Source organism: Pyrus communis, chromosome 14, assembly GCF_041283825.1.
Source record: "Pyrus communis isolate YQ-2024b chromosome 14, ASM4128382v1, whole genome shotgun sequence".
NCBI classification, from domain to species: Eukaryota; Viridiplantae; Streptophyta; class Magnoliopsida; order Rosales; family Rosaceae; genus Pyrus; species Pyrus communis.
The window spans coordinates 26,508,702-26,533,792 of NC_142578.1; the positions used below are offsets into that span (position 1 = coordinate 26,508,702).

Consider the following 25,091-nt stretch of genomic DNA (forward strand, 5'->3'; position numbering starts at 1 on the left):
AATTTAGAGATTTTTCTTTTCTTTTGAAAAAGAAGCGGCATAATTTCAGAAGGAAAAAAAAAAAAAAAAAAAAACCAGGTTAATACGCATGCATTCACGAGTCTTAATAATTATTAAGACTTGTTATATAATTATTTCGTATAGGCCTAAACAATATCGTGTAGAAATATGAAACAAGTTCTCGTTTTCGTGTATGTTTTTTTTTTTTTTCTTCTGAACAATCGTTTTCATGTATGTTAGGCATTGCGACATCTGTTAAAATAGGTAGAAGTATGTAAGATTTATAATTTATCAGTACGCAGATAAATCATAAATGTAATTAACCCTAACTGCGGCTATAAGTAGCTATGTAATTAATTATTCCAATCTCAAAAACAGAAGAATAATATTCTCCTCAAGCAGGAAATGAATGTTATTCGTTGCTGTAGAAAAGCAAGAAGTATGTTGTTGATTGTACTTGCATATTTCCTTTTTGTTTTACGGGATTTGATAATAGTAATACTTTATTTTGGAGTTTGGACGGGTCGAAGATTATATAAAAATATGTATAGTGGAAGGGAATCAAATTAATTGTAGTAGTTATATCATATGGCCGGGCTGAAACTGAAAGAGCGTAGAAGCTTCTTGGTTGTGAGTTGTTGACCATGGAATGCTCAGTGCATGACATACATATCTGAGATGCCATTGGCTGCAACTGAAAGGGCATAGAAAGAAAGTGATCAGAGAAATGACCACGGAATGATATTCCTTGCGGAAGAAAGTAAAAAGTTTTTTATAAAAAAAGATTCTAGGGAATGGGAATGTGGAATCTAAACTCAACTAAAGCCAAGGAAGGGAGGAAGTATAACTAAGGTCATATTATATATTCTCAAGTCAAGAATGCGGTTATTCTTCTCTCACCAAAACCACAAAAAATGGGTTCCTAATTCCCACTAATTCCCACTTCCGACTTCCCACTCCCCACTTCCCACCCAGCTGTGCTGTTTCAACACTAATCTGATATCATACTATACACATCTGTGTTGTGTATAACGTCCATGCATGCACGTACCTAACTAGTCTTAATTACGATAGTAATTAATTTACTAATTGTCATTGTAAGAGAAGAGAATATTTCCATTAACGTTAGAGCTTGCTTAAGTTTTCTGAATTTGATTAGATTGTTTTTCTACTTGCAAGTTCATATCCCTATATATTGTGGTACTCGTTATTATCATTATCATTAATTAGAATATGTAAAAATATGACTCATTCTTTTAATATGGTGCCATGTTAAACCCTATATATAATATGGTGCAACGTTTACAATATATATACATAGCGTTTAACAAAATCCATACGTGGAAGGAATCTAAAATAATTACACTATAAAATTACTTTCTTATAATTACAATGAAGGTTTCGAATTAACTAAATCTATTATAACAGTGTATAACGAATTAATTGTCATTATAATGTTCGTCAACATTATTAATTACTAGCTATGTTTTTTCAATGTGTTTGTCACAATGATGTGGCATTACCAATACATTCATATTGTAACACGTGAATTCATTTATTTACACTATAATGTAGTCTAAGTCTATGACATACAATGTTGAGTTTATCCATATTATATAGCGTGAAAATTAGTAACACCATAGTTACCGTCAAATGCAAAAAAAATTCTTCAACCCGTTCTTAAACTCGTGCCATGTCACATCCCAGCCCGGGGCGAATCACTTCCCGAGCCCGCTCCACCACCGTAGCACGATATTGTCCGTTTTGGGCTTACCATTCCCTCACGGTTTTGTTTTTTGGGAACTCACGAGCAACTTCCCAGTGGGTCACCCATCATGGGATTGCTCTAGCCCCCTTCTCGCTTAACTTCGGAGTTCCTACGGAACCCGAAGCTAGTGAGCTCCCAAAAGGCCTCGTGCTAGGTAGGGATGAGAATATACATTTAAGGATCACTTCCCTGGGCGATGTGGGATGTCACATGCCAAATATTTTTACGAATGATAACTACGTAGGACTTTAGAAGTAAAACATGAACTGTATGTTTTTAATTTAAACAGTGAGTTAACTATTTACCCTGTAGTAAAATTGTCTTGCTCTTAGCGGTTTTGTTGATTAAGTACTTTTTGGTCTATATATATCTAGAGGGAGTCTGCTAAAGTGCATGATGACTATCTTGAAGTACTTTTTTTGGTCTATGTACAATTCGTTGATTTGAGCATAGATAAATTAGCTAAAGTAATATGTTTTTTTCTTTGCACCTAAGTTTGAATCTCTTTTCATTAATTTAGATAAATCTTATATAAAATATCTCATCATTTGTCAAATAAAAAAAGTACCAACAATGTAACAACCCGTCCCAAATTTTACGGTTTTATTAAATTTAAAAGTGTGAATTTACGAAAATTCCCTTAGAGGTGAAATCGTAGACTTTCGTTGACCCTCGTATCGTGAGATGTATAACCTATTATGTTAGCGTATCCTTTTAATACTCATTGTTATGAATGCGTAGGCGTGAACAAAATTAAATGTGGAGTTAGGACGACGTTTTTACGAAATTTGAAACGTTATGGGTATTTCGGTGATTTTACGTTTCGCAGGATATTTCCAGTTTCGTCTCTTTTGGCCTTGTTATGTGAGCCACTAGGGCCCACATATGTTTCCTTGTTCCCCAGACCCCCTTTCCCCATGACTCTCTTCCTCTCCCTTCTTTATCTCTCCCTTCTTTATCTCTCCCTGCAACTCTCTCTGTGGACTCAACGCGCGCACACACACACAACAACAACAACAACACCTCCACCATTACTGGTTCTTACTCCGACAAACACCACCACCCTCATAACCTTCCCATCGTGAACCTAGACAGGCTGAGGTCCCTTATTCCCTTTCTCTCGCTGCATAGTGAAACCGTCACTATTTAAGGTTTTATTTGGTGAATCATCGTCGTTTTCGACAAAGGTAAGCCTCAAAAATCTTTTGAAACCTAGTAGATCGTGTTTTGGTGAATGTTTAGAGTAGTTTTGAGAAGTTTGGTGGCTTTTGGACACAAAAATTCCTTAGGGAAAGCCTTTCCCAGTTTTTCAGTGAGGGGACCTCTTTTTGCAGGCATTTTCTGACCAACTTCGGCCATGACTCGGTCTTTTTTTGGTACAATCTCTTTCCCTCGTGTCAAGCTTCATTTTGGTTTTTGAATATTCGAAAATGGTTGAGAAACAAACTCGAATGAAGCTCTGGAAGTCGAGCCCAGAAATCAGCCAATTTTAAGCCTCGCGAGGAAGGTGAGTACGCCTGTACTTGTGGGCGCATGAGGTTGCACGTGGTGCAGTAGTGCTTGGTGTGCGCGCCTCTTCAGAAGTACTATGCTCTGCTGCCGTGGCAACTTTTCTGGTCAACTTTCTGGCGACTCAACTCGACGTGTGGCGGCGAGTGGCCTCCTAGGCCGCCATTCTGTGGAGGTGCGTAGGGGAAACTGAGGTCCCTCTTTAGGTTTTTTTACATCGCGAATTCGAATACGACGTCCGTTTTCTCAAATTCCATCGTTTTAGTAAAGTTTTACTAATTGGTCCTTTTATGTGCTTAGGTACGTTTGTTAGTGGTGTAAGATCCCACATCGCCCAAGGGAGTGATTCTTAGATGTATATTCCCATCCTTACCTAGCACGAGGCCTTTTGGGAGCTCACTGGCTTCAGGTTCCATGGGAACTCCGAAGTTAAGCGAGTAGCGCGAGAGTAATCCCATGATAGGTGACCCACTGGGAAGTTGCTCGTGAGTTCCCAAAAACAAAACCATGAGGGAATGGTAAGTCCAAAGCGGACAATATCGTGTTACGGTGGTGGAACGGGCCCGGGAAGTGATCCGTCCCGGGCCGGGATGTGACAATTTGGTATCAGAGCCTAACCCTGGTCGTGGTGTGCCGACGAGGACGTCGGGCCCCTAAGGGGGGTGGATTGTAAGATCCCACATCGCCCAGGGGAGTGATCCTTATATGTATATTCCCATCCCTACTTAGAACGAGGCCTTTTGGGAGCTCACTGGCTTCGGGTTCTATGGGAACTCCGAAGTTAAGCGAGTAGCGCGCGAAAGCAATCCCATGATGGGTGACCCACTGGGAAGTTGCTCGTGAGTTCCCAAAAACAAAACCGTGAGGGAACGGTAAGCCCAAAGCGGACAATGTTGTGGAACGGACCCGGGAAGTGATCCGCCCCGGGTCAGGATGTGACAAGTGGCGTCACCGTCCTCTCTAGTTTGCACGGCTCTTCGACGATGAAGTATCTATGAGTGGACCCCTTCTCAAATTGCATGATTTTATTAAAAATACTTGGCTTGCATTCATGAAAAGCATGATTTCATATGATTTTACGTTTCATGAAATATATTTATGATGTTTTATGAAACGTTATGAATTATTGGATTTACGCTTTATGAAATATTATGGATTCGTGAATATAGTTTATGATAATGATTTGAGCTAGAATGCTCCTATGGTTTTATGATATTATGTTTCGAGCTTTTGGCCTCCGATGATTGATGCAAAAGATTTGGTTTATGATATGATGCTTTGAGCTTTTGAGCTCCAAGGATTTGATATGAAAAAAATGTGATTTATGTTTTCTGTGCTTATTTAGTTTTTAATCATACAACACATACACACAACATGAGAGTGTATCTGTCTATGGTCATAGGACACAGTTGATGCGTAGTGAGATATTTTATGACATACTCCCAGATTCATTGGAGAAACCAGTGTCGGACAACTTTACTAGCCACAACTAGTGTTGGTGTGTTATGTACATTTTCTTTTCTGGCGTAACCCGGAGTCGTACAACTTCACCTTCGGGTAATGGGGCTTACCATGTTTCTTCACTGGCGTAAGCCAGTGTCGTACAGCTTCACCCTCGAGTGATGGATATGCCTTCTAGCCACTATGATACCCCAGTTAAGTACATTATTTTTTGATTTATGAAGGTTTAATGGATTTGCCTTCGAGCGACTATGTTACTATTACTGAGCATTGTTTTATGTATACATGTCTTACGAATGTTTTATGGCATGCTAGGGTTTTCGAAAAACCTATTACATATTATGCTATATAGTGTTTTCAAAACAAAGGGTTAGCATGTTTGAAAGAAAAGTGGGTTTAATTATTATTTATATTAAATTGGTCCACTCATACTTTGTTTTGCGTATCCTTCAGGACTTAGAATCAAGGCGTACGTTCTCTGCGTTGAGGCACTCCCATATCAGTATCTTCAAGTCCTCTCAATGTAGGACTCCTTTCGTTGCAATCGTACATTTTTATAATATTCCTTTCACAATATTCTTGATTAGTTGTATGCCCTGAACACATTCCCTTATTTGCATATTTCATTATATTTAAATTTACATATTTTACTTGTGTTCTTTCTTCATAACTTGCATGCATGTTAAAATGGCTATCGGGTGTCAACCAACATGTGCCCATCCTAGTGTTTGGAGGATATCGGGATCGGGGTGTGTCAAACAACACCTCCCTGTTATTTATAGAAATAAGGGAAAGCTTATTGTCTTACATCTTATCCGAGTCTGAATTACATATAATTGGAGTTCTCTTCAAACTTCTTTCTTTTGCTTCAATATCTAGTACTTTTGAAGTTGGCTTTATTCGATTGTATCTTCCAACAAAACTATCCTATTCGTGTTGGAAGACAAAAATATCGATCGTTGCAGATTAAGAATATGATTCCAACCAAAAGACTGCTGATGGGCTTGCTGGAGATAGGTTTGCAATTGTGCACCTTTGTTGATTAACAAACTTAATTTATTAAGCGGATTCCGATTTTTGTTGCATGCGCTGATGCGCATCTCCGTTGTCGTCAATCAATTAATACAATAATGTTCTTCAAAAAAAAAAAAAAAATCAATTAATACAATAATGTTGCACTTGCGCATAGAATTTGTGTGTGTATAAACACGTATATCCAAAACAGAAAAGTGGCCTACGATTACAATTATGTGAACTAAGAATTTGAGACAGTACAACTCATCTTCCTTGCATATTAAATCTGTTGGCAGTTTTATATTTAATGGATTATTGCAGATCTCGTATTAGTAGAAACTTCCTTATTGTTAGGAATTTCTTTGTAACCCTATTCAACTATGTAACTTGTATATATATTCTCTCCCTGAGAGAAGAATACAATACAATTATTCAAACTCTTTAAACACTTTTACATTTTATTTTGGTATCATAGTCGGTTGCCCTGCGTGTGAAGTCAAATCACGCGTGTTCTATGTCATCCGATTTGTGTTATCATGTATTAGACTTGAAAATTCATCACACGTGGGCGTGTTGAGAGTATGAATCCCATATCGAATAAAGTAATTAGGCTACGCCCCCTATCACAAATTGATTTTATTGTGGAACCCCAACTTTCTTCATGGTATATAGACATGGCTCATGGTATTTATCAGTCAGTCAAGTTACTGAATTTGTATTGTACTAATGTTAACATTTTTTTGCTTACTTCAAGATATTCAGACTCAAAGATAATTGGGGTACTAAGAGAAGAGGGTTGTATTATGTCTACAATCTGGCATTGGGCAGGGTCAATCAAGTGCGTAGTGGAAATGGTTACAAAGTTAAGAATATTTTGTTATGGCTTTGATTTATAGTGTCATGTATGTACTCAGTACTCTAGCAAAGAGTCACAGAAATATTTATCCTTTGAGTTCCACTAAAAGAACTGTTCATTTTGAATTAGCACATACATTCTGATTTGTGAGGTCTTTCTCTTGTTTCAACCCGGCAAGGAATTTGATGGTTTGTATTATTGTGGATGACTATAGTAGGATGACTTGGTTTTATACAATGAAACACAAGAACGATGTTATTACTATTGTCAAGAATTTTCACTAGATGATTCAAATTTAGTTTTCACTTACTATTAAGGTGATTCACTCCGATAATAGGGGTGATATGATAATACTGAATTGTCTCACCTTTTTGAAGAGCAAGATATCCAACATGAAACTACTTGTCCTTAAACTTCCTAACAAAATAGGATGGCTGAACGGAAGAATTGACATATTCTTAATACGGAAATGACACTTCTCATTGAATCGACTGCTCTACAATCTTACTAGGCCAATGCAGTTACATATGTCGTTTACCTGATCAACCAAATGGCTTCCAAAGTGCTTGATTTTCGCACTCCTCTGACGGTGTTAGCAGATCATGTTTCATTTATATTTTCTCTCAGTTTCACCCTTCACATTTTTAGGCGTGAGGCGTATGTGCGCTACACAAGAATCAACGCTCCAAATCCTTGTGCAGTGAAATGCGCGTTTTAAGGCTTTGCTCCACAACAGAAGCATGCCGGTGCTACTATCATTCATTTAGTAGACTCTTTGTAACAATAGATGCTACATTCTCTCAATCAGAGATTTTATTTATTTATTTATTTATTTTTCTTTTGATGAACCAAATCATGTCCTTCAAGAGAAGACAACTTATGAATGAACGATTTGGTATGCATCATCGGGGTTAGAAGGAACAACTACCGAACAACAGCCGGCCAAACAACAGTCGACAGAATAGCAGCATTCTGTCGAACAACAACTTGATCAATTCCTTATATCTGCCGAACAATCAGCTCTTGCGTTAACTTCCCATTCTGACCAGCTTGTACCGGCTCGCGATTCCATGGATATCCCCGATGTAAGTATTTCGGAACTAGAACATTATCTAATTTTGATGTTGTTGAGCGTGCTTATCAGTTGCCTGGAATCAAGGGAAATCACCGGTAAGATTTTCTCCATAAAGGGACGGTTATAAGTATGATATTGCAAATTATGTATCCACCTAGAGACTTTCGCCACATTACCAATCCATGGTGAATCAAATGAAAGGAATAAAATCCTCGACAAAAGTTGAAGAAGCTTTGAAGGATTAGAAGCGGAAATACGTTATGCAGGTAGAGATGGAAGCACTGCAGCAAAATGAGACTTGGAATATTGTATCACTGACAAAGGAGAAGAAAACAGTGAGATGCAAGTGGGTATTTACTGTCAAACACAAAGCAGATGAGACCATTCATCGATATAAAGTGAGGTTGGTTGTCAAGGGGTATACACAAACCTATGACATATATCAAGAAACGTTTGCACCAGTTGCAAAAATGAATAACATCCGAGTTTTGTTATCTTTGTCAGCTAATTTCAATTGGCCATTGAGATAGTTTGATGTTTAATATTTATTTATTTATTTTTAGACATGGAGATTTAGAGGAAGATGTGTACATGAATATTTCGCCTGAATATGGAGGGTAGGATACCTTTGGGAAGACGTGTCGACTTCGTAAAGTGCTTTATGGCCTGAATCAGTCATTGAGAGCTTGATTTGGGAGGTTTACACAAGCCATGAGGAAGTAGGGTCATTGACGAGCAAACTTTGATCATACCCTGTTTATCAAACGCAAGGATGGTAAGGCAACCTTGCTAATTAGATATGTGGATGATATGGTTGTTACATGTGATGATACATAGGAAATTAAGAGACTTCATGAATACTTAGCTTTCAAGCAGCTTTATTGTGATAACCAGGCAGCTCAGAAATTACGAACAATCCAATTCAATATGATTGTACTAAGCATGTTGAGGTGGATCAACACTTCATCCAAGAAAAGTTGAAAGTGAATATGAGTCACATACCTTATGTGAAGTCGGAAGAGTAATTCACATATGTTTTGACATGTGGTGTTTGTGAAGGCTTTTCATGATTCACTCAACGAGTTGGGTTTATGAGATAACTACGCACCAACTTGAGAGAGAATGTTGACGTGAGTCAGCAACTTTATATTTAATGTATTATTGTAATTCGGGTATAAGTAGGGATTTCGTTATTGTTAGCTAGGACTTCTTTGTAACACTAAGGGCTAGCTTGATATTGTTGTGCTTTGAAAAAAAAAAAAAAACTGCTTCTGTTGTGCTGTGAGAATAAGCTCATTTTTGCTGCTTCATGTTTTCAGTTTTTTTTCATCCAAATTTATGAAAATAAGTTGTTTTTAAGTGTTTACCAAACATTTTTTTGAGCTCAGCTTTTTTTGATACCCACTTTTTATAAAAGTGCATCATTACCAAACCAATACTAAACACTTTTACATTTTATCTATCTAGTTAGAATACGAGCGCACCATGCCACACACACACACACAAACCCTGCATGTGTTCGTCATGATGATATTCATGTATGCATAGAGCAGCACGCTAATTAATTATTCAGTTTTTGGTACTTCAGCCAAAAGTTAACTCCAAAACCATATACGTGCAAATGGTTGGATATATGGTTGGTACTCTTGCTCCATTCCTAATTAAAAATGGTTCTATATATCGGAATAAGGTGCAGAATCATAGTATAAAGTTTAATTGACACTTTCTCTTTTATTTGATCCATTGAGTCAAGATGTCCATTTCTTGCATATATTCTCTACAATATTTTCACCTGTTGGGGCAAACCAAGTTGTTGATTTTGGCTTTTGGTCCAACCGCATCTATCTTTCTTTTACCTTTTTCTTTTTTCTTTTTTCTTTTTTCTTTTTTCTTTCATCTTTTACAAAAGAGCTGATGTGTATATATGGTAAGTACAAATTAAAGGTATTATGTCCACTTCAGTTAGAAAGAAACAACTAATTAAGGATGATACTTACATTCAACCTATTGGCAAGCCATTTATTTGTAGATACAAATTTCTTCATATTTGATCTTGGACAAAATTGCATCTAAAAAACAATTAACACCTTTGGTCAAGGCCAAGAGCCTCACGCGCCCACGATAAATTGGGGGGGGGGGCTTTGGCCGAAGAACCTCAGATGCCAATGTTAGAATTTAGAGAGAGTATTTGAGAATTTTAGAGAATTTTAGCAAGAGAATTGGAAGGTGCTTTTTGGGAGAGTATGGAAAGCTTTTTATAGGTGAATGGTCGGCCTCTTTGGGTGAGAGAGGACCGGCCACCTAACTTCTTTTGTGGGCTAGGTTCTTGATTTAGGTTGAATTTAGGAATTATGGGAATAATTGACTAGTTAATTTAGCAAATAGAATTATTGCCAAATTAACTAGCTAATTAGTATGATTAAATAGGTAAATATGATGAGATCAACAAGGGTGGCCGGCCTTTTGGGATTTTGGGGTATATTTTGTGGTTAATTGGGTGACTTAATTGACATTTAATGGATTAATTAGGTAATTAATCCATTAATTAGTCAATTAACATATTTTTGGAATTAATATTTTGAAGGTTATGTAATGATAGCTAATTGATTAGCTAAAAGAGGGAAAAAGAGGTAAGAAATATATGGAATGAAATATGTTTTGAATTGTTACCTATTTTGGGCATTTCTGACTTGGTTGAGGATGATTGTCTGCTACTCGCGCGAAGGAATCTTGATACACCCCAATGGTATTTTTGTCTTCTTCATCCAAAAATTCACGTGTCGCCTTGTGAATATTTTTGACTCCACATTATTTATCTTTGACGATTATTGTATTTTCACTCTACAAAATTACATAATTGCAGACATTTATTTTCTTATCATCATTTAAAAATTCACTACAAAAAAATTCATTTGGAACGATGGTCGTTTAGTCATCACACTAGCTGCATAAGCCATTATCAGACTAGGTATGACACAGATAGATGAATCTCCCCACATGCCAATTTGTATTTAGGATCAACTGGAGTACTTGTAGTCCAACATAGCAATTTTTCTTGACAAATCTAGGGCCTACTTCTTCTCTTGAGATAAAACGTTGTCATATTATATGATCTAACAACTTCAGTCCCCAAACAATACTTGAACTCAACTAACGTTTTCATGATCCCTAAAAAAGGGGATGATATTTCAACTCAATGCTTTCACGATCCCAAAAAAGGAGCTAAAAATCATCAAAGGGTCATAAAAATGAAGGATTTTTTCAAGTACTAGGAATTTAAGTGGTATTTCACATGTCATAATACAAGAGGAGGTAATTTTTCTATGTTGCTCCACTTATTTTATAACAAATAAAGTACTCGCTTGAATACTGATTATTGGAAAAATTTCTCTGTAAAGTTTTTCCCTAAAGTGTTGTACCAACCATACAAGAACTCAAAGCCCAGTCCTAGCCAGCTCACTGAAATACTCAAGGCCCGGCCTTGTCCCAGTCGAGTTCAATTCTGCCGCGACCAACTTCACAGGAGGTGGATTGTCTGCCCTCCCATTTCCATACTCTCCCGATGCTCTCCTATGATGTGTCGTCACGGTTAAGCGACGTCAACATTTTATATTAATTTTTTTTATAGAAATAATAAAACAAAAAGTAATAGGAATATAAAATGTTGATGTGGCTTAACCGTGACCACACAAACAGGAGGGCATGGGGAGAGTATGGAAATGGGAGGGCAGACAATCCACCTCCAACTTCACAAGCCTAATTGGTTGACATCTGTCCCTATGATACTGTTTGATACGTGGGATGTGGCAGAACACAGTGGGACGGAACATGTTCGTCCCACATTTGGTGCGCCAAAGACAATGGGATGCGCTATCCCACGGAACGAAATTTGAACCTTTTTCCGTTCCACCTTTTCCCCTGGAACGACTCGTTCCACCCGGAGGAACACCATTATAAAATTTTAAGACAAAAATACCCCTCATCTTTATTAATATTTACACTATCAAAATCTTAAAACAAACCCTAAAATTCTACCTAATGTTCTTTCCATCTTCTCTGCCGCTGCCTTCTTTCTCCCAGTTCTCTCGCAACCTTCCTCCTCGTCCTCTCCCGTGGCCTCTGTTTTCTCTTCCCCACGGAGTGGAACTCAAAGCTCTGCATCTCCAGGTTTCAGGTTCGATCTTGCTCTCTGTAGATCTTTGATTTTTTATTTTTTTTTGTTTGGGTTTTACTTTTTCGTTTTCTTGATTTTTCCATGGAAATTTTCAATTTTCTGGGAAAATAGGATGATTATGAGAAAATAAGTTAGTTTTCTTGGTTTCACTAGTTGAACTTGTGCTTGGGAATTGTATTTGATAAGTGGTCTGTTTGTGGTTTGCGTTCCTGAACCTGGCTCAGAATGTGGTTTGTCTAATCTGGTCATATATAAGTAAGTTCCAATCTTTCTGAAAAATCTTGAATTTCTTGTAATGTGGATTGATTTGAGCTGAAAAAATGAATTGAGCGATAATATTGTCATGTGGTTTTCTCTGAGTAGTGTTAAAGCTTTGGTCTAGCAGTAATGCTGGAGGCGCACCTATGCCGGAATTACTAATACGATTGGACCCGCTATGGGGATCGAAGTGTTGAAGTATATCAGTTATCCGGCTCAGGTTTGCTTTCTAATTTAGGGTTTGATCAATCGTATCCAGTAGACTAAATGAGCAGCAATAGAGACCATATAGTAATGGTTATGGGAAGAAGTGATGGTTTTGTGTCCTAGGTCTAGTTGATTTGATTTGAGTTTCTTAAGGATCTAATTGGCGAGGAAGCAAACGATTTTCATATATGTTATGGGGTTGTTCATTTCCTCTGGATAAATCATTGGAATAAAAATGGTTTAGGACCGATCCCATCATTTTGGATAAGTGGTTAGTTGAGTTGAGTGTCAGTTGGATGGTTATATAGTAACTAATTCTCAGCATTGCTGGATTGGGTGTAGAGTGCAAGGACCTTCGGGAACTTCTTTTAGTATGTTAATTCTAGGTTCTGTCTTTTTGAAAGATTTTGCAGAATTGTATTTTAGTATGATTTCTGGACATTTTTGTATCCATATTCCATGTTAATTGTGACACCCTGGGCATTTGTGTGCTTCTTTGCATATTTGGAAATTCATGATACAAATCTTGTGATAATAAATCTCTATCGACCTTTTCCATGGAGCGTTGTTTCTGAATATAATTATGGGGATTAAACGTCCTTAGTCCGACTCTTACGAACGAATTCATGGTTATTACCTTTCAAATTGAATTTTACAGAGATTATATATGAAAAGAAGTGCGCAGAGCTTGTGAACCCAAACAATTCCGATTCCAGAGTCGATTCTTTCTCTGGAGGTGGAGAAACCCCAAACGCAGAGCTTGTGATCTTCCTTGTGATTATCGATTCGGCAAAGGCAAAAAAAAAAAAAAAAAAACACAAAGTAAAACAAACGTGACAGCACAGCATGACCCAACCCCGTGAGCGGAGCCATCTGAATATCTGATCGCATCGGTGGCGACCCCACTCCTTATTCAGAGTGGCAGGTAGAAATCTCAAATGTCGTCACTTTTCTGGTTGTATCTGATAGTTTGATTCTTGTACAGAAAATTAGCAATAGCTGGATTGAGGTTCAAATTTCTTTGATTTATTTTGTTTGAAGGGCCTAAGGAATCATCATGGACGGAGGCAGAAACATAACATATTTTATTTAGTGAATGATGAACTTTTTTACAGGAGATCTGGTGCCTGTTTAAATTCAAGAAGTCTGTCTATTAGAGAAAAAGAGCGATGGTCGATTCCAAACCTGAAACTAGTACTGGCATGAGATGCCACCATTGTGCAGGTCCTCTTTCTAAGAAGATGGAAACGAGTGAGTGGACTGTTGCACCTCTTATTAGGGATAGCTTTTCCATGGTAATCTTTTCTTCTTTTCTAATTTTATCTGCCTCCCTCATCTCAAATTCAATATATGGTCTGTCGACTGTCAGTGAAATTTATTTCGGTTTTACGGTACAGATTGGCTCTGCTGTTGGTGGCACAGCAAGTGCTTTTTATGGATTCAACCATGGTAATCCATTATTCGTTTTCTTTATTAAAGATTATTTGCATAACTTCTTAAATGCTTTGACAAGGATTGTGCAATAAATTTTGCTTTTTGGCCTCTTCTTAGGCTTCAATGTCTATAATTTTGTTTCTGTTTTTCATTCTAATGTATGTGAAACATCCTTCTCTTATAGACCTGGTGGAGTGTTGAAAATAACTTTGCTCTCTTCTTACCTTGCTGTAGTTACAGTGTTTTATTTATTTATTCTGTTGGCATAGGATAGGATGGACATCATCCTCGTTAACTGTTTCCCTCCTTAGCTTGTTTCCTAATACCTTTATTATTTTGTCTCTTGGTGCAGTGATGCCTATTGTTCGAAGATGGGTAAAAGGACCCATGTGGTTGCATTTTTTTGTTGGTGTAAGTTCTTTAATGTTTTACAATTTTACAAGTTATCCTGCTGCATATAACTAAGGATGAAAATGCCAGTATCAGTAGAACTAAAAGTAATTCAGATTATTTAAACTTCAAAAGTTTCTCATTGTTAAATAGATTTCAAATTAAACTTTAGAAATGCTAAACCAATTGTTGACGCCTCAAATGAACATGCTAGTGTCATGAAATTGTACGTCCATGATAAACATATGCATGTAGAGTGTGAAATAGTGTGCTCGCTGACATGATTTTCTTGTGGTTTCTTTTTGCCAAACCATTAGAACTAACGGTTGAGGATAAAGTTTAATTTTGAAAGAGAAATAGGTGGCCTCTTAGTTGCAGTCTCTGACCTTACATTTTTTTTGTTGGTGTTCTATGGGTGAATATAATGCTATCCTTTGGGAGGGTTTTCTTATGGGAATGAAAAGTCCTAATTTGTGTTCTTTAGCATTCGATCTTGTGTATTTCGTCCTTCTGGATCACAATGAGATTTTCCTTTTGATTTAAGTCCCTGTTTGATCTTACTATTGGTTTTGTCATAAATTAGATTTCCTTATGAGAAAAATCATCTTGTTCGTAATTAGAATGTAGGAAGCCATGTTTACCTTCTAGATTTCACGGACATCTTGTCCCAATTTCGAGGCTAGTCGATAGACACAATTTCTGGTGCTTCTATTGAAAATTACGCTTTACCTTCATGACAAAAGTATTTTTGGAAGTAGGTTTGGTAGCACTTATATCCCTCTTGACTGGTACATTTGCCACAAAACGTATGCACTTAGTTAGCTAGGATATAAATTGTAATGTCTGATAAAGATACTATTTGATTGAAAAAAAAAAAAACACAATAAAACAATGAGAGAAGAAGAAGAGAGGAGGGAGGGAGGAGGGAGGAGGAAGAGAGGGGGGTGGGGGGTGGGGAATGAGTGTTCAAGTGGACAAGAATATAACTAATGCATCCAAATTGTATTTGTCACATTTCAAGGTTTTTCTTTCTTTCACTTTGACCAGATCAAGGAATGTTTTTGTCAGAGGCTATTTTTGATGTCTTAGTTTCAGTACACATTGTTGTTTTATGGTCGACCAAATGAACTGTCCAAACTTATATAGTTACAATATTTATGGTTATATATTGATGTCAACATAGAAAATAGTACATTGTGTTAGTTGGTGCCAAATTGTTAAGTGGACCCAAACGAGTGGATAGCACTGTATTAAGTTACTAATTAGCATATAAGTGCGTTGGTATATTATAATAAATAGAACTATACGCTTGCGCACAAACGCACACATTATCAGGTGATGAATATTTATCATGGTTAGGAAAGCAAATAAGACTTTGCCAAGACTATATTTTATCAGTTGGACATGGATTGGGTTTTATGCTCCTAAAACTTTGGAAGGATTGGGTTGTTTCTGAAGTTTCTTTGTTGCACTATTTGTATCTGCTAATTTTTTCAATGGCTAGAATGAATAACACAGATCTCCCTTTTGCAACTGTAGGCTCCGCCTGTGATTGTATTCTCTTCAGCTTGTGCAGGTTTGGCAGGTCAGTGATTGTCTTGTTATATTATCTATGTTCATGAGATGTGAGCTTTTTGGTTAGTTTTCACTTTGACCAATGTCTAATGATTAAATTTTGCTAGAGAAAATATTTTTTGAAAACGCCTTTCATGTGTAAATGTCTAGGTTTCTGAGACAGCATGCCTCTTTGTTACCACATGTTTATTATTGAGGAACCAGTTGTGCAATGTAATCTTCAGGTAGTGACTTGATAGTAGTATGTGGGACTTGGATTATATGGTCGAGTTAGTACATCTGACATATGCCAGAACAAAAATACTGAACTTACAAAAGAGACTAAAAGTTCTGCAGCTATGTGAACCACAGCATAGTTTTGAAATTAGTGCTTGTCACTGGTGCAAATTGAGATGGTGCTTTCAGATGTTGATTGGTTTGAACTTTGAATTAATGTCTAGTCTAACAGGAAACAATAGTAGTGATGCAATGGCTGGTATAAACTATCTGGCTCAAAGGCAAGGACAATATCCAATGCATGTAAAACATAGGTCTTATCTTACAGTTCTGCAAGTCCGTTTGACTGCCATCTAATGATGCCTTTTGGAAAATTTACAGGGGGTGCCGTTCCAGCGTTGGCCCAACTTGCTTCTTCATCTTATCATGCAGTGGTCTCATCATCCTCGTTGCCTCCAACTTCTCAAGATGAGAAGATGCACAAGTCCAGAACTTCCTCGATTCTGTAATGTTGTATAGTTTTATGTACGCAAAAGACATGTGAGAGAAACATCGAGGTTTGACCTGTGTAGTTGCCCACCAGATCAAGGTTCTGTCGGCTTGAGGCAGACACAAGTACATGTGTGCAAACTATTGTTTGATAATTATTTATGCCGTCAATAAAATTGTCAGTTTCATACTGGATTGCTTTTTAGTTTCCTCAAACGCTGGTGCTTTTCTCTCCATCTTTCATGTACATGTTAATGCTAGTAGGTGCTGTTAAACAGGAAATACATACAAGGCTGAACACGGATTTATCCCAATGACAGTATCCGTAGGTTTCGTATTTTATTCTTGGAACAAATTACAAGGTTGTCAATTTAATATTTATTCTAAATGGCACTCAACCGAGATCGTGCCAAGGGCCAAGGCTGAGGAAATACCCTCCCCGTCCCGGTGTTTCTCTCTTCCCCTCTTGACTCCGGATGAGGAGTGAGATGTACCGTATACGCCAAGCAACTAGTTGTCAATTGAGGTCTGTACCCTTAGGACTTGAGGAATGAGCACAATTAAGTTACTGGAGGATTAAGAGCCAATAATGGGATAGGATGATGGTCAAGCTGCAGAGGGAGACAATGTAGACGACAAGGTTGAGATGTGAATGCCGCACCCACAATGTTGGGTATTGGGTTTCTTTTCTGATTTAATTTTCAGTTGGTTAAAAAAAATGAAAAATTGAGGATGGGCTTAAACAGGAAGACGCGGGCTGCGTTTAGTTTTGGGCCGCCAAAAGTGGGTTGAGAAGGGGCCGACTGTAAACAACTGCCTTTCAGGACTACGTAAAAAAGGAGGAGAGAAACCCTAAGAGCTTCAACTACTTGATCTTTTCTGAGCAGGGACTGGGCATCGAATCGAGTGGCTGAGGCCGAGCCACCCTCCCTTGGGCCTCTCATCGTAGTTTAGGGTTTTAGGGCTGCTGGCGGCTCTGGACTCTCACTGGCTGGTTTGGTGCCCCTAACCCTCCTGCAGTGAAGACTGCCCGCAGTCAGAGCCCTCTAAAATTCATTCCATATGATATGATATTACCCCATCCCAATCCAAACTAAATTTTTCATTTTAATTTGATTTGTTCATTTTATGATTGTTTTGGTAGTTTATTAATGCATTGGGATGAGATGAGAGATGAAAGTTGAGTGTTGATTATATTGGATGTGCGGTTGTTGTTTAGTTGAATTTCGTTCAGATACTTGGTTTACATTTCTTATTATTGAATGAATGATATGTTACTTTGGTATCTTGGTTGATGTGGGCGGTTGAGTTGCTACTTGGTAGGGTAGTGCTGTTTGACATATATACATTAGCACCTTGCTTGCTTTACTTTTTTGTTTTGTTTTCTTTTTAGTGTGCCTTGGTAATTTGTATTGTTCACCAGCCCTGCTGCCCGGTTGTGCTTTGGATTAGGAATTTGGGTGGGTCTGCCCTGCCGCCAGCGGCAGCATCTCCAGCTCCAGCACCAGCACCAGCAAGGACAGATGAAAATCTTTAGGGTTTATGGTTTAGTTGATTGCGTTGTATTGTGGGCTATAGGCAATGAATGAAGATTACAATTTGAGATAAATAAGAATACGCACATGTTTACTTTTATTTTTTGATCATTAATTTTTTTTAATTCATTCAATAAATAAATGTGAATATCACTACTCTGCTTTTAATGTAAAAACTTGTAACTTGTCCCGGTTGTAGCTTTTGATAGTTTGACAAATGGAACGGAACGTCGAACAGCAAAACTGATTCGTGCTTTATGTTACATGGTGCAAAATGTAATTAACTTAAAATAACGTGGGGAAGTAAATTACATGGGTAAGGTGTTGGATTGGATCTCTGGCGTGTTGGTTTTTTTGTTTGTTTATTGGAGATGTAAATATATAGCCTTGTATGTAAAGAAATCGTAGATTTGATCCTTAATCTTTGGTTCACCCCCTGCTGCTAAAAAAACGTAAAAGAAGAGGAAGAAATTTTTAGTTTTCCATGATGACACCATATGACGTGTTAAGAGTTCAATGATTACAGCGTGAGAGGAGGGAAAACAACACAGGATGGCGAACCGGGGGTTGCTTTTAAAAGTTTGGAGACAACGAGATTTTTTTTATTATAACGGGAACATTGAAAAATCTCTCGATGACAACGAATGGAAGTGCTATTTCGCTCTCTCTCAGGAAGAGATCCCTCCGGATCTCTTCCATCAAATCCTAAGAATCCGAAGATACGATATTTTAAAAGTTAATCTAACATCTACAAACAGAAAATCTTTTTAAATGTTATAATAATTGTAACTGTTGGATCAAATTTTAATGGTTCAGATTTTTAAATTCTTAGGACTTGATGGAAAGGATCCCTTGCCCTCTTTAAATGCCCCGGGCACGTCTTACATATAAAGCCCAACGGAAAAAAAGCACATTCTCCCTCCTCTTTCTGTTGCTTGGCATTTTGTTGAATGAGTCACCATGACTTTATGGTCAGCTTATGCGGTGGGTAGCCTGGCAGGAACCCACCGTCCCCACCATTATCCGCCTTCATTCGTTCGTTCATGTGTTTGTGTCATTGTGTGTATAAACTAAAAAAGGCCACGTTGATGCCTCCACTAACACAAAAAGTCTTATCCCATCCATCTCTCCTTTGCCCTTTTTCGTTTCTGTATTACTTTATCCACCCAATTCAGCTTAAATTGTATTCATGTGATGTGATCCAATCCAATCCAATGTTGCAAAGCAAACAGGGAGCAAGCGTCAATCTTTGCATTCCAGCTGTTTCCAGACAAAAGTTTTTATCAAACACTTTGATCCGCTCTGCATTCAATCCAAGTGTGTGTGTGTTTATCAAGAACTAGTCTATCTACCGCATTCACTAATTCATTCATTATCTTCTCTCTAGTTTTAGTATGTGCATAATGCGGAGGTAAGGGTGCAGTGCAGCATAAAATCAGCAGTCAACATTGCATTCAAACTTCAAATCCCAAATATTAACTTGTATACATACATACATACATATGATGATGCCACACCCCAGTAAAAACAACAGGTGAGGAGAGGAGTGTCAAGGATCTTCCATCTTCCCACTGGCTCAAGACTACTTATAGAACAAGAAGACCAAGAAGCTCTTAATTACATACACACTTGCACACAGGATATGATAAGAGCGGACCAACATTCCGAAATACAATTGGTTGCTCTCTTCAAATTTACAACACATGATTTTTGCACGCAGGCTTGGATCCCAAAAACCAATTCCAAAGAACCGCAGCTCTCAACTCTCAACTGCTTGTATGTGCCACTGTTACCTCCAGGCAGTGACCACTTGAGCAGACTTTGAGGTTGCCGACGCAAGAGGAAGACGAGATGGTGCCTCTTCAGCCACGATCACTTCCTCCTTGGCAGGCACATCTTCTGTTGGTTTAGGAGTGTAGGTAAATGAGAGGTCTTTGTTGGTAGCAAGAGCTAGGAGCTCTTTCTCCTCCAGCCCTTTTGTTGGCCCAAGGCTGCACCGCTCTGGTTTGTGCTTGGCTAATGCATCTCTAAACTTCTTGATCTGCCAAGTCAATGCCATTCATCATGTTATCACAACAACCCTCAGGGAACAACACCAACACAAACACACACATTATTTGCCAATGCCATCCGACCAACAAGCATTATCCAGAGAGAGAAAAAACCACAGCTAACCAATAAATAAGATAGAATAAGACACACAAAATGCTCTTGAGGAAGTGGCATTTAAATTCGAATTCAGCTATTTGGAAAACACCCCAATACCAATAGATAGGGTTTCGAACTTTCAATAGTAAACTCAACAGAGACCAATTGAAGGAAAGACAAATACTAACCGTGGCGTTGGTGCAGCTGAAGCTGCAAAGGCGACCATGAGCACCTCTGTAAAAGCGGAAGAAGGGCAGGACATGAACATTGAGACTGTAACACATGGACTTGTGTTCCTCGTAGTTCACCTGAAGGAATTGAACATCTGGGTTCATCTCTGCCAGCTGACATATCTTGGGATGAAGAGCTTTGCAGCCACCGCAGCCAGGAGAGAAGAAATCAACGACCACCAGCTTATCCCCGGCATTTGAAAGGGATTCCACTAGGTCCTCCGCAGATGCCACCCCTTTCATGTTGGGCTGGTCCCCCTTCTCCCACCATTTCAGAGCTTTGCCAATCCGAAGTCCAGACTGCTAAATTCCATTCCCCCCACAACAAAAACAAACAAACCGGTCTTTTAACTTTATCCAACAAATATTTATCAAATATAGCCAAAAATTAACCCTTAATTTCAAAAATATCACTTTTTATAAAAAAATTCAAATATATTCAAAATTTTACTTAAATATACATAAATACTCTTAAAATTAAAGATTTTTAGTTACTGTCGTCTCAAGCTCTTCACCTTCACTTCTACACTCCACCACCACAAGTCCACAACCCTATCCCCTTTGACCCCGCTCATCATTGACATTAAGCATCGCCGCGATTGCGCAAGTGGGAGCAGCTGAATTTCAATCACGCCTTCAACGCATTTTTTCTTACAAATATCATTTTTAATTTTAAATATAAAAATAGTTTTCAAAGTTAATCACATGCCGGTATATGATTGTATCTATGAGATCCACGTGACATCACATCATTAAAGCAATTGATATATTTAAAAAAAAAAACTAAAATGATTATGATAGACAGATTCAGAGAAAGACTAAAATAATTCACAATAAACAAATTTAATAACATTATTATTAATTATCATTAAATTTTAATTATTAAGAATTAGATTAAAGAGTTATGTCAATATCACGAATTATTTGGCTAAAAAGCCTTTCATTTATTTGATTGTTAAAATTTGAGAGAGTTTGGGTTTGTTTACGTGGAATTTTAGATTTTTGAAAGATCTTATAAAAAGTGACATTTTTGAAATTAATGGTTAATTTTTTGCTATATTTGATAAATACTCCAAAAAAAAAACCATTAATCTCCTCGTGACTTTCAAGATCAAATTTTGATCGGAAAATCGATTTAAATTTGGGGAAAAATCATTACTCATGACCAATAAAATCTGAAATCCAGCAGAGCAGGGGAATCAGATCCAGAACAAGGATATGAGGAGAAATAAACGAACCTGCTGGGAATTAACGGCAGAAGAAGCGTGGGGTTGGGAACTCCTGATGCTGGTGGCTTGAAAAGCAATCTTTTTGCCGTGAAAATCACTCTTTGTCGATAACGATAGTGATGAAATCTCCGGATTCAGTTTGAGAGAGCAAGAGAAAGACCTTGATTTATTGTAATTACAACTCTTTGGGAAAACGGAGATGCTGCTTTGATTGTTTTGATGATACTGATGATGATGCCAGGACGACAACAGACTGGTTTTGGTCAAAACCTCTGCCATCGATCGATCGATACAAAACCCCCAAACAAACAATCAACAAATAATAATTGAGCGAATTTTGATTTGATTGACTTGAGATTTGAGAATTTGGGATTCGAAAAAGGGAAAGGAAGGAAAGGGCTCAAAGTTTGAAGCAAAGAGCACAAGGGTGGGAAACTTGAGAGCGTTTTCAAAGGGGAAGGGGAAAAAGGAGAAACGAAAAGGGAGGAGAACTTCCTTCCACGTAACAACAGTAAAATCTACGCTCTTGTCTGGATCCTTGTTTAACCGTACGTTATGTCGTCGCTACTTAATCGGACGGTTACAAAACGTTAACAGGAGTTGTGGTCTGTGTGCGCGGTTCAACGTAGCTTGTGGTGTAGACTCGGAAATAAAATTGTAGACAGAGATGTTGGATAAGGATTACTTTGTATTTGTCTTTGAAACACGTGGCGATACTTCACACCGCCTCATCCTTTGAATCCTCCATCTTTGGAAATGAGTTTGAAGGGAAAATTGGATATTCTTTGAGATAAATATCTTTCAAGGTCGCTTCTTCGCTATCTCAATCCACGAGTCAATTTTATCATGGAATATTGTATAAAAAACGATTAGAGCTAATTATATTTTACAAGGTTTGAAGGGGTTTCTAAAATATAGATTTATAGAGGGCGTAAAATGTAAGGAAAATTAATAAAAATGATTTGAAAATTTTGAGTTTTAATGATAAGGATAAAATAGAAGCTAAAGTGAATAGTATCAGAATTGATTTTTTAGTGTAAAAATGTGGTTTTTCATTAAAATGAACAATATCGTGGTCTTTTTGTTAAAACTTTAATTAGCACATATAACCGCTTACCATGCCCTTTTAAAATATTTGAGGAGGATGTGTGTTGATTAAATCATTGAGTGTGTAAGTTTAACAACTTCTCAATGGAAAAACACATCTAAACAAGAAAGGTTTTTTAGTGCACATCAAAAGTCCGCATTTGACATATGAATAAGATTTGTTACATCATTTAACCTAAAATAATTTAACAACTCTTATTCAAATGTGTAACTCAAGTGTGTGTGTTTTTTTTTTTTTTTCAAATTTTTTTTGTGAGAAACAAGTGTGTAAAAACAAGTCTGTACTGAGCAGAAGAGAAAATTCAAAAAAGGCGAAGGACACCAAACACGATTTGCTGAGGTGAGGCCCGTTCATTATTTTCTTTCGGAGGGAAGGGGGTGTCATTTTAAAGCCCGGTGGGTAAGAAGCACACAGCCCACACCATAATGAGATGCTGAAAGAGGAGCGTTGGACAAAAAGCAGAATCCCTCGTGTGCGTGCATTTGTAAGTTTGTGGTGATGCCTGGTGCGACTCCAAATATGCTCCAACTCCACCTTCAGCTTCGTGCTGGACTTCCTCCCCACCCATCCATTAATACAAACCCAATTGCTACTACCACCACAACTCCAATTGCAAGAATAGTCGATCCCCTTCTCACTCCAACTGATCCCAACACCACTAATCCCAATCTCACTCGCATTCACAACTGCAACTTCATCAATGCTAAAACCACCTTCAAATTCAAATGCCGCCGCCGCCGCATTCACAACGTTACTCCTTCTTCTACTTCAACTGCAGCAGCCAATAGTAATGATCTGGGGTGCTGTCACTCTGATCATCGGCACTGCCGTTGGTCCCGGCATGCTCGGTTTGCCCGCTGCTACCATCCGCTCCGGCCCCCTCCCCTCCACCCTTGCCATCCTCCTCCGTTGGCTCTATGTCATCTCCTCCGTCATCCTCGTCGCCGAGCTCAGCTTTTTCGCCATGGAACAAGACGCCCTTCAAGAGGTTAGCTTTACCGCCCTTGCTTCCAAAGCATTCGGTGGTCGTTTTGGCGCATTTGTTGCTGTCGTCTATGCCTCTTTGAGCTTTGCCTTGTTGGTCGCTTGCGTCTCCGGCATCGGCTCAATTGTCTCCCAGTGCTTTCCCCGCATCAATCTTGTACTCGCTCACGCTTTATTTCCCCTTGCGGCCGGATCGCTCATTCTTTTGTTTCCTTGCAATGCCATTGATGCTGCAAACCGTGTTCTGTGCTTGCTCATGCTTTTCTCCATAACTTCCCTCGTGGCGTCTTTCCTCCATTTTGCCCCCCTTTCCGGTCCCCGTCCTTACACTCGGATTCCATGTCATCACCCCTTTCATTTGCAAGATTGCTGGCAACACTGTAGCCGACGCTCGCAAGGCCATACTCATTGGTGGGGCTGTTCCATTGACCATGGTCTTGTCATGGAATTTGATTGTGTTGGGGCTTTCTGGATCCGGAACCAACACCGCAGCAGCAGCAGCAGCAGCCGGAGACCCTATATCCCTTCTGCTTTCCGTTAATCCATCTGCACTGTCTGCAGTGCAAGCATTTGCCTTCTCCGCTTTGGCAACGAGCTTGATCGGGTACGCTGTTAGATTCCCGAAACAGCTTCTTGATACTGTGGAATTGATTGTAAAAATCAACCTCAAAAATAAACAACTAGGAGTAGGGGTCTTGGAAGAGTTGGGTTTGCTGTTTATTCAAAAATGAGGCATGATGATAATAATATTGGAAATGCAGGGAGGGCTTCTTTTACCACCGGTTCAGGTTCAGGGCGTTGTATTGATGCTTCTGATTCTAAACCGGGATCGAGCATTAATATGATAGTAATGCCGCTGGTGCTCGGCGTTCCAGTGCTCATAGCATCTTTCTTTCCCTCCACCTTTTCCAGAGCTCTTGATTTCGCCGGACTTTATGCAAACTGTTTTCTGTTTGGCATCCTCCCTCCAGCAATGGCTTACATACACCAATCGAGGAGGAAATCAAGGTAGCGCCAGCGTTTCCTAGATGAGATTTGACACTCAAAATTGGTCTAAATTAAAAGGATATAAGGAATGAACATTGTTTATGCTTATGGCTGATAATGCTAATTGTTACATGGATAATGCTTTCCCTGTACAGTAACAGACTAACAGTACCGAGTGACTAGAGAGTGTATGTGTGTGCATGTTTAATTTAAATGTTTTGGTTTACGCAGTTGGTGCAGGTCATCCAACATTTTACCAGGGGGAAATGCTACACTTGCAATCCTCTTTGGATTTGCTGTCATTCTGGGGATTTGGCATTAGCTAAATTTAATCACTTGAAGAAATTACAAACTCATTTGTTCTAGTACATGCCTCTGCCTGGCCTGCCTGCGCGCGGTAAACATTTTCAACTTGTCTGATTGAATAAGCATGTCGGTTCCTCA

The 25,091-nt window shown here is 38.4% G+C and overlaps 3 protein-coding genes across 8 annotated transcripts; 2 read left to right on the forward strand and 1 right to left on the reverse strand.

The window, feature by feature from the left end:
• The first annotated feature begins 11,699 nt into the window (after positions 1-11,699).
• LOC137712664 (uncharacterized) lies at positions 11,700-16,616 on the forward strand. 5 transcript variants are annotated; one of them, XM_088684696.1, is made up of 9 exons: positions 11,710-11,857; positions 12,011-12,112; positions 12,221-12,335; positions 12,981-13,247; positions 13,438-13,617; positions 13,720-13,771; positions 14,109-14,167; positions 15,686-15,731; positions 16,319-16,616. In XM_088684696.1, exons 5-9 carry the CDS (start codon positions 13,492-13,494, stop codon positions 16,444-16,446), a joined length of 411 nt encoding a protein of 136 aa, XP_088540822.1. In that variant the 5' UTR covers positions 11,710-11,857; positions 12,011-12,112; positions 12,221-12,335; positions 12,981-13,247; positions 13,438-13,491; the 3' UTR covers positions 16,447-16,616. The 5 variants fall into 5 exon arrangements, with proteins under 5 accessions (XP_068307887.2, XP_068307886.2, XP_068307885.2 ...); XM_068451787.2 differs by having other exon boundaries at positions 11,720-11,857; positions 12,082-12,112; XM_068451786.2 differs by lacking the exons at positions 12,011-12,112; positions 12,221-12,335 and having other exon boundaries at positions 11,700-11,857; positions 13,364-13,617.
• Positions 16,617-19,414: 2,798 nt separating this feature from the next.
• Positions 19,415-22,229, reverse strand: LOC137712740 (thioredoxin-like 1-1, chloroplastic). 2 transcript variants are annotated; one of them, XM_068451889.2, is made up of 3 exons: positions 21,578-22,229; positions 20,298-20,639; positions 19,415-20,002 (listed from the first exon to the last, which is right to left on the reverse strand). In XM_068451889.2, the coding sequence occupies exons 1-3, from the start codon at positions 21,845-21,847 to the stop codon at positions 19,751-19,753; spliced, it is 864 nt and encodes a 287-aa protein (XP_068307990.2). In that variant the 5' UTR covers positions 21,848-22,229; the 3' UTR covers positions 19,415-19,750. The 2 variants fall into 2 exon arrangements, with proteins under 2 accessions (XP_068307990.2, XP_068307989.2); XM_068451888.2 differs by having other exon boundaries at positions 20,298-20,642; positions 21,578-22,107.
• Positions 22,230-23,243: 1,014 nt separating this feature from the next.
• Positions 23,244-25,003, forward strand: LOC137711922 (uncharacterized). The gene is given in 4 exon segments (XM_088684409.1): positions 23,244-23,936; positions 23,938-24,344; positions 24,347-24,668; positions 24,879-25,003. Coding segments are annotated over 4 exon segments (1,380 nt in total). The 5' UTR covers positions 23,244-23,376; the 3' UTR covers positions 24,970-25,003.
• Positions 25,004-25,091: the final 88 nt, after the last annotated feature.

What these genes read in the sequence shown, in the direction of transcription:
- LOC137712664 (XM_068451786.2), top strand. Translation starts at nt 13,492, where the DNA reads ATGGTCGATTCCAAACCTGAAACTAGTACTGGCATGAGATGCCACCAT. An exon ending in TTAGGGATAGCTTTTCCATG is followed by an intron (nt 13,618 to 13,719) that starts GTAATCTTTTCT and finishes TTTACGGTACAG; the next exon opens with ATTGGCTCTGCTGTTGGTGG. An exon ending in TTTTTATGGATTCAACCATG is followed by an intron (nt 13,772 to 14,108) that starts GTAATCCATTAT and finishes CTCTTGGTGCAG; the next exon opens with TGATGCCTATTGTTCGAAGA.
- LOC137712740 (XM_068451888.2), bottom strand. Translation starts at nt 21,847, where the DNA reads ATGGCAGAGGTTTTGACCAAAACCAGTCTGTTGTCGTCCTGGCATCAT. An exon ending in CTGCCGTTAATTCCCAGCAG is followed by an intron (nt 20,643 to 21,577) that starts GTTCGTTTATTT and finishes AATGGAATTTAG; the next exon opens with CAGTCTGGACTTCGGATTGG. An exon ending in TCAGCTGCACCAACGCCACG is followed by an intron (nt 20,003 to 20,297) that starts GTTAGTATTTGT and finishes TTGACTTGGCAG; the next exon opens with ATCAAGAAGTTTAGAGATGC.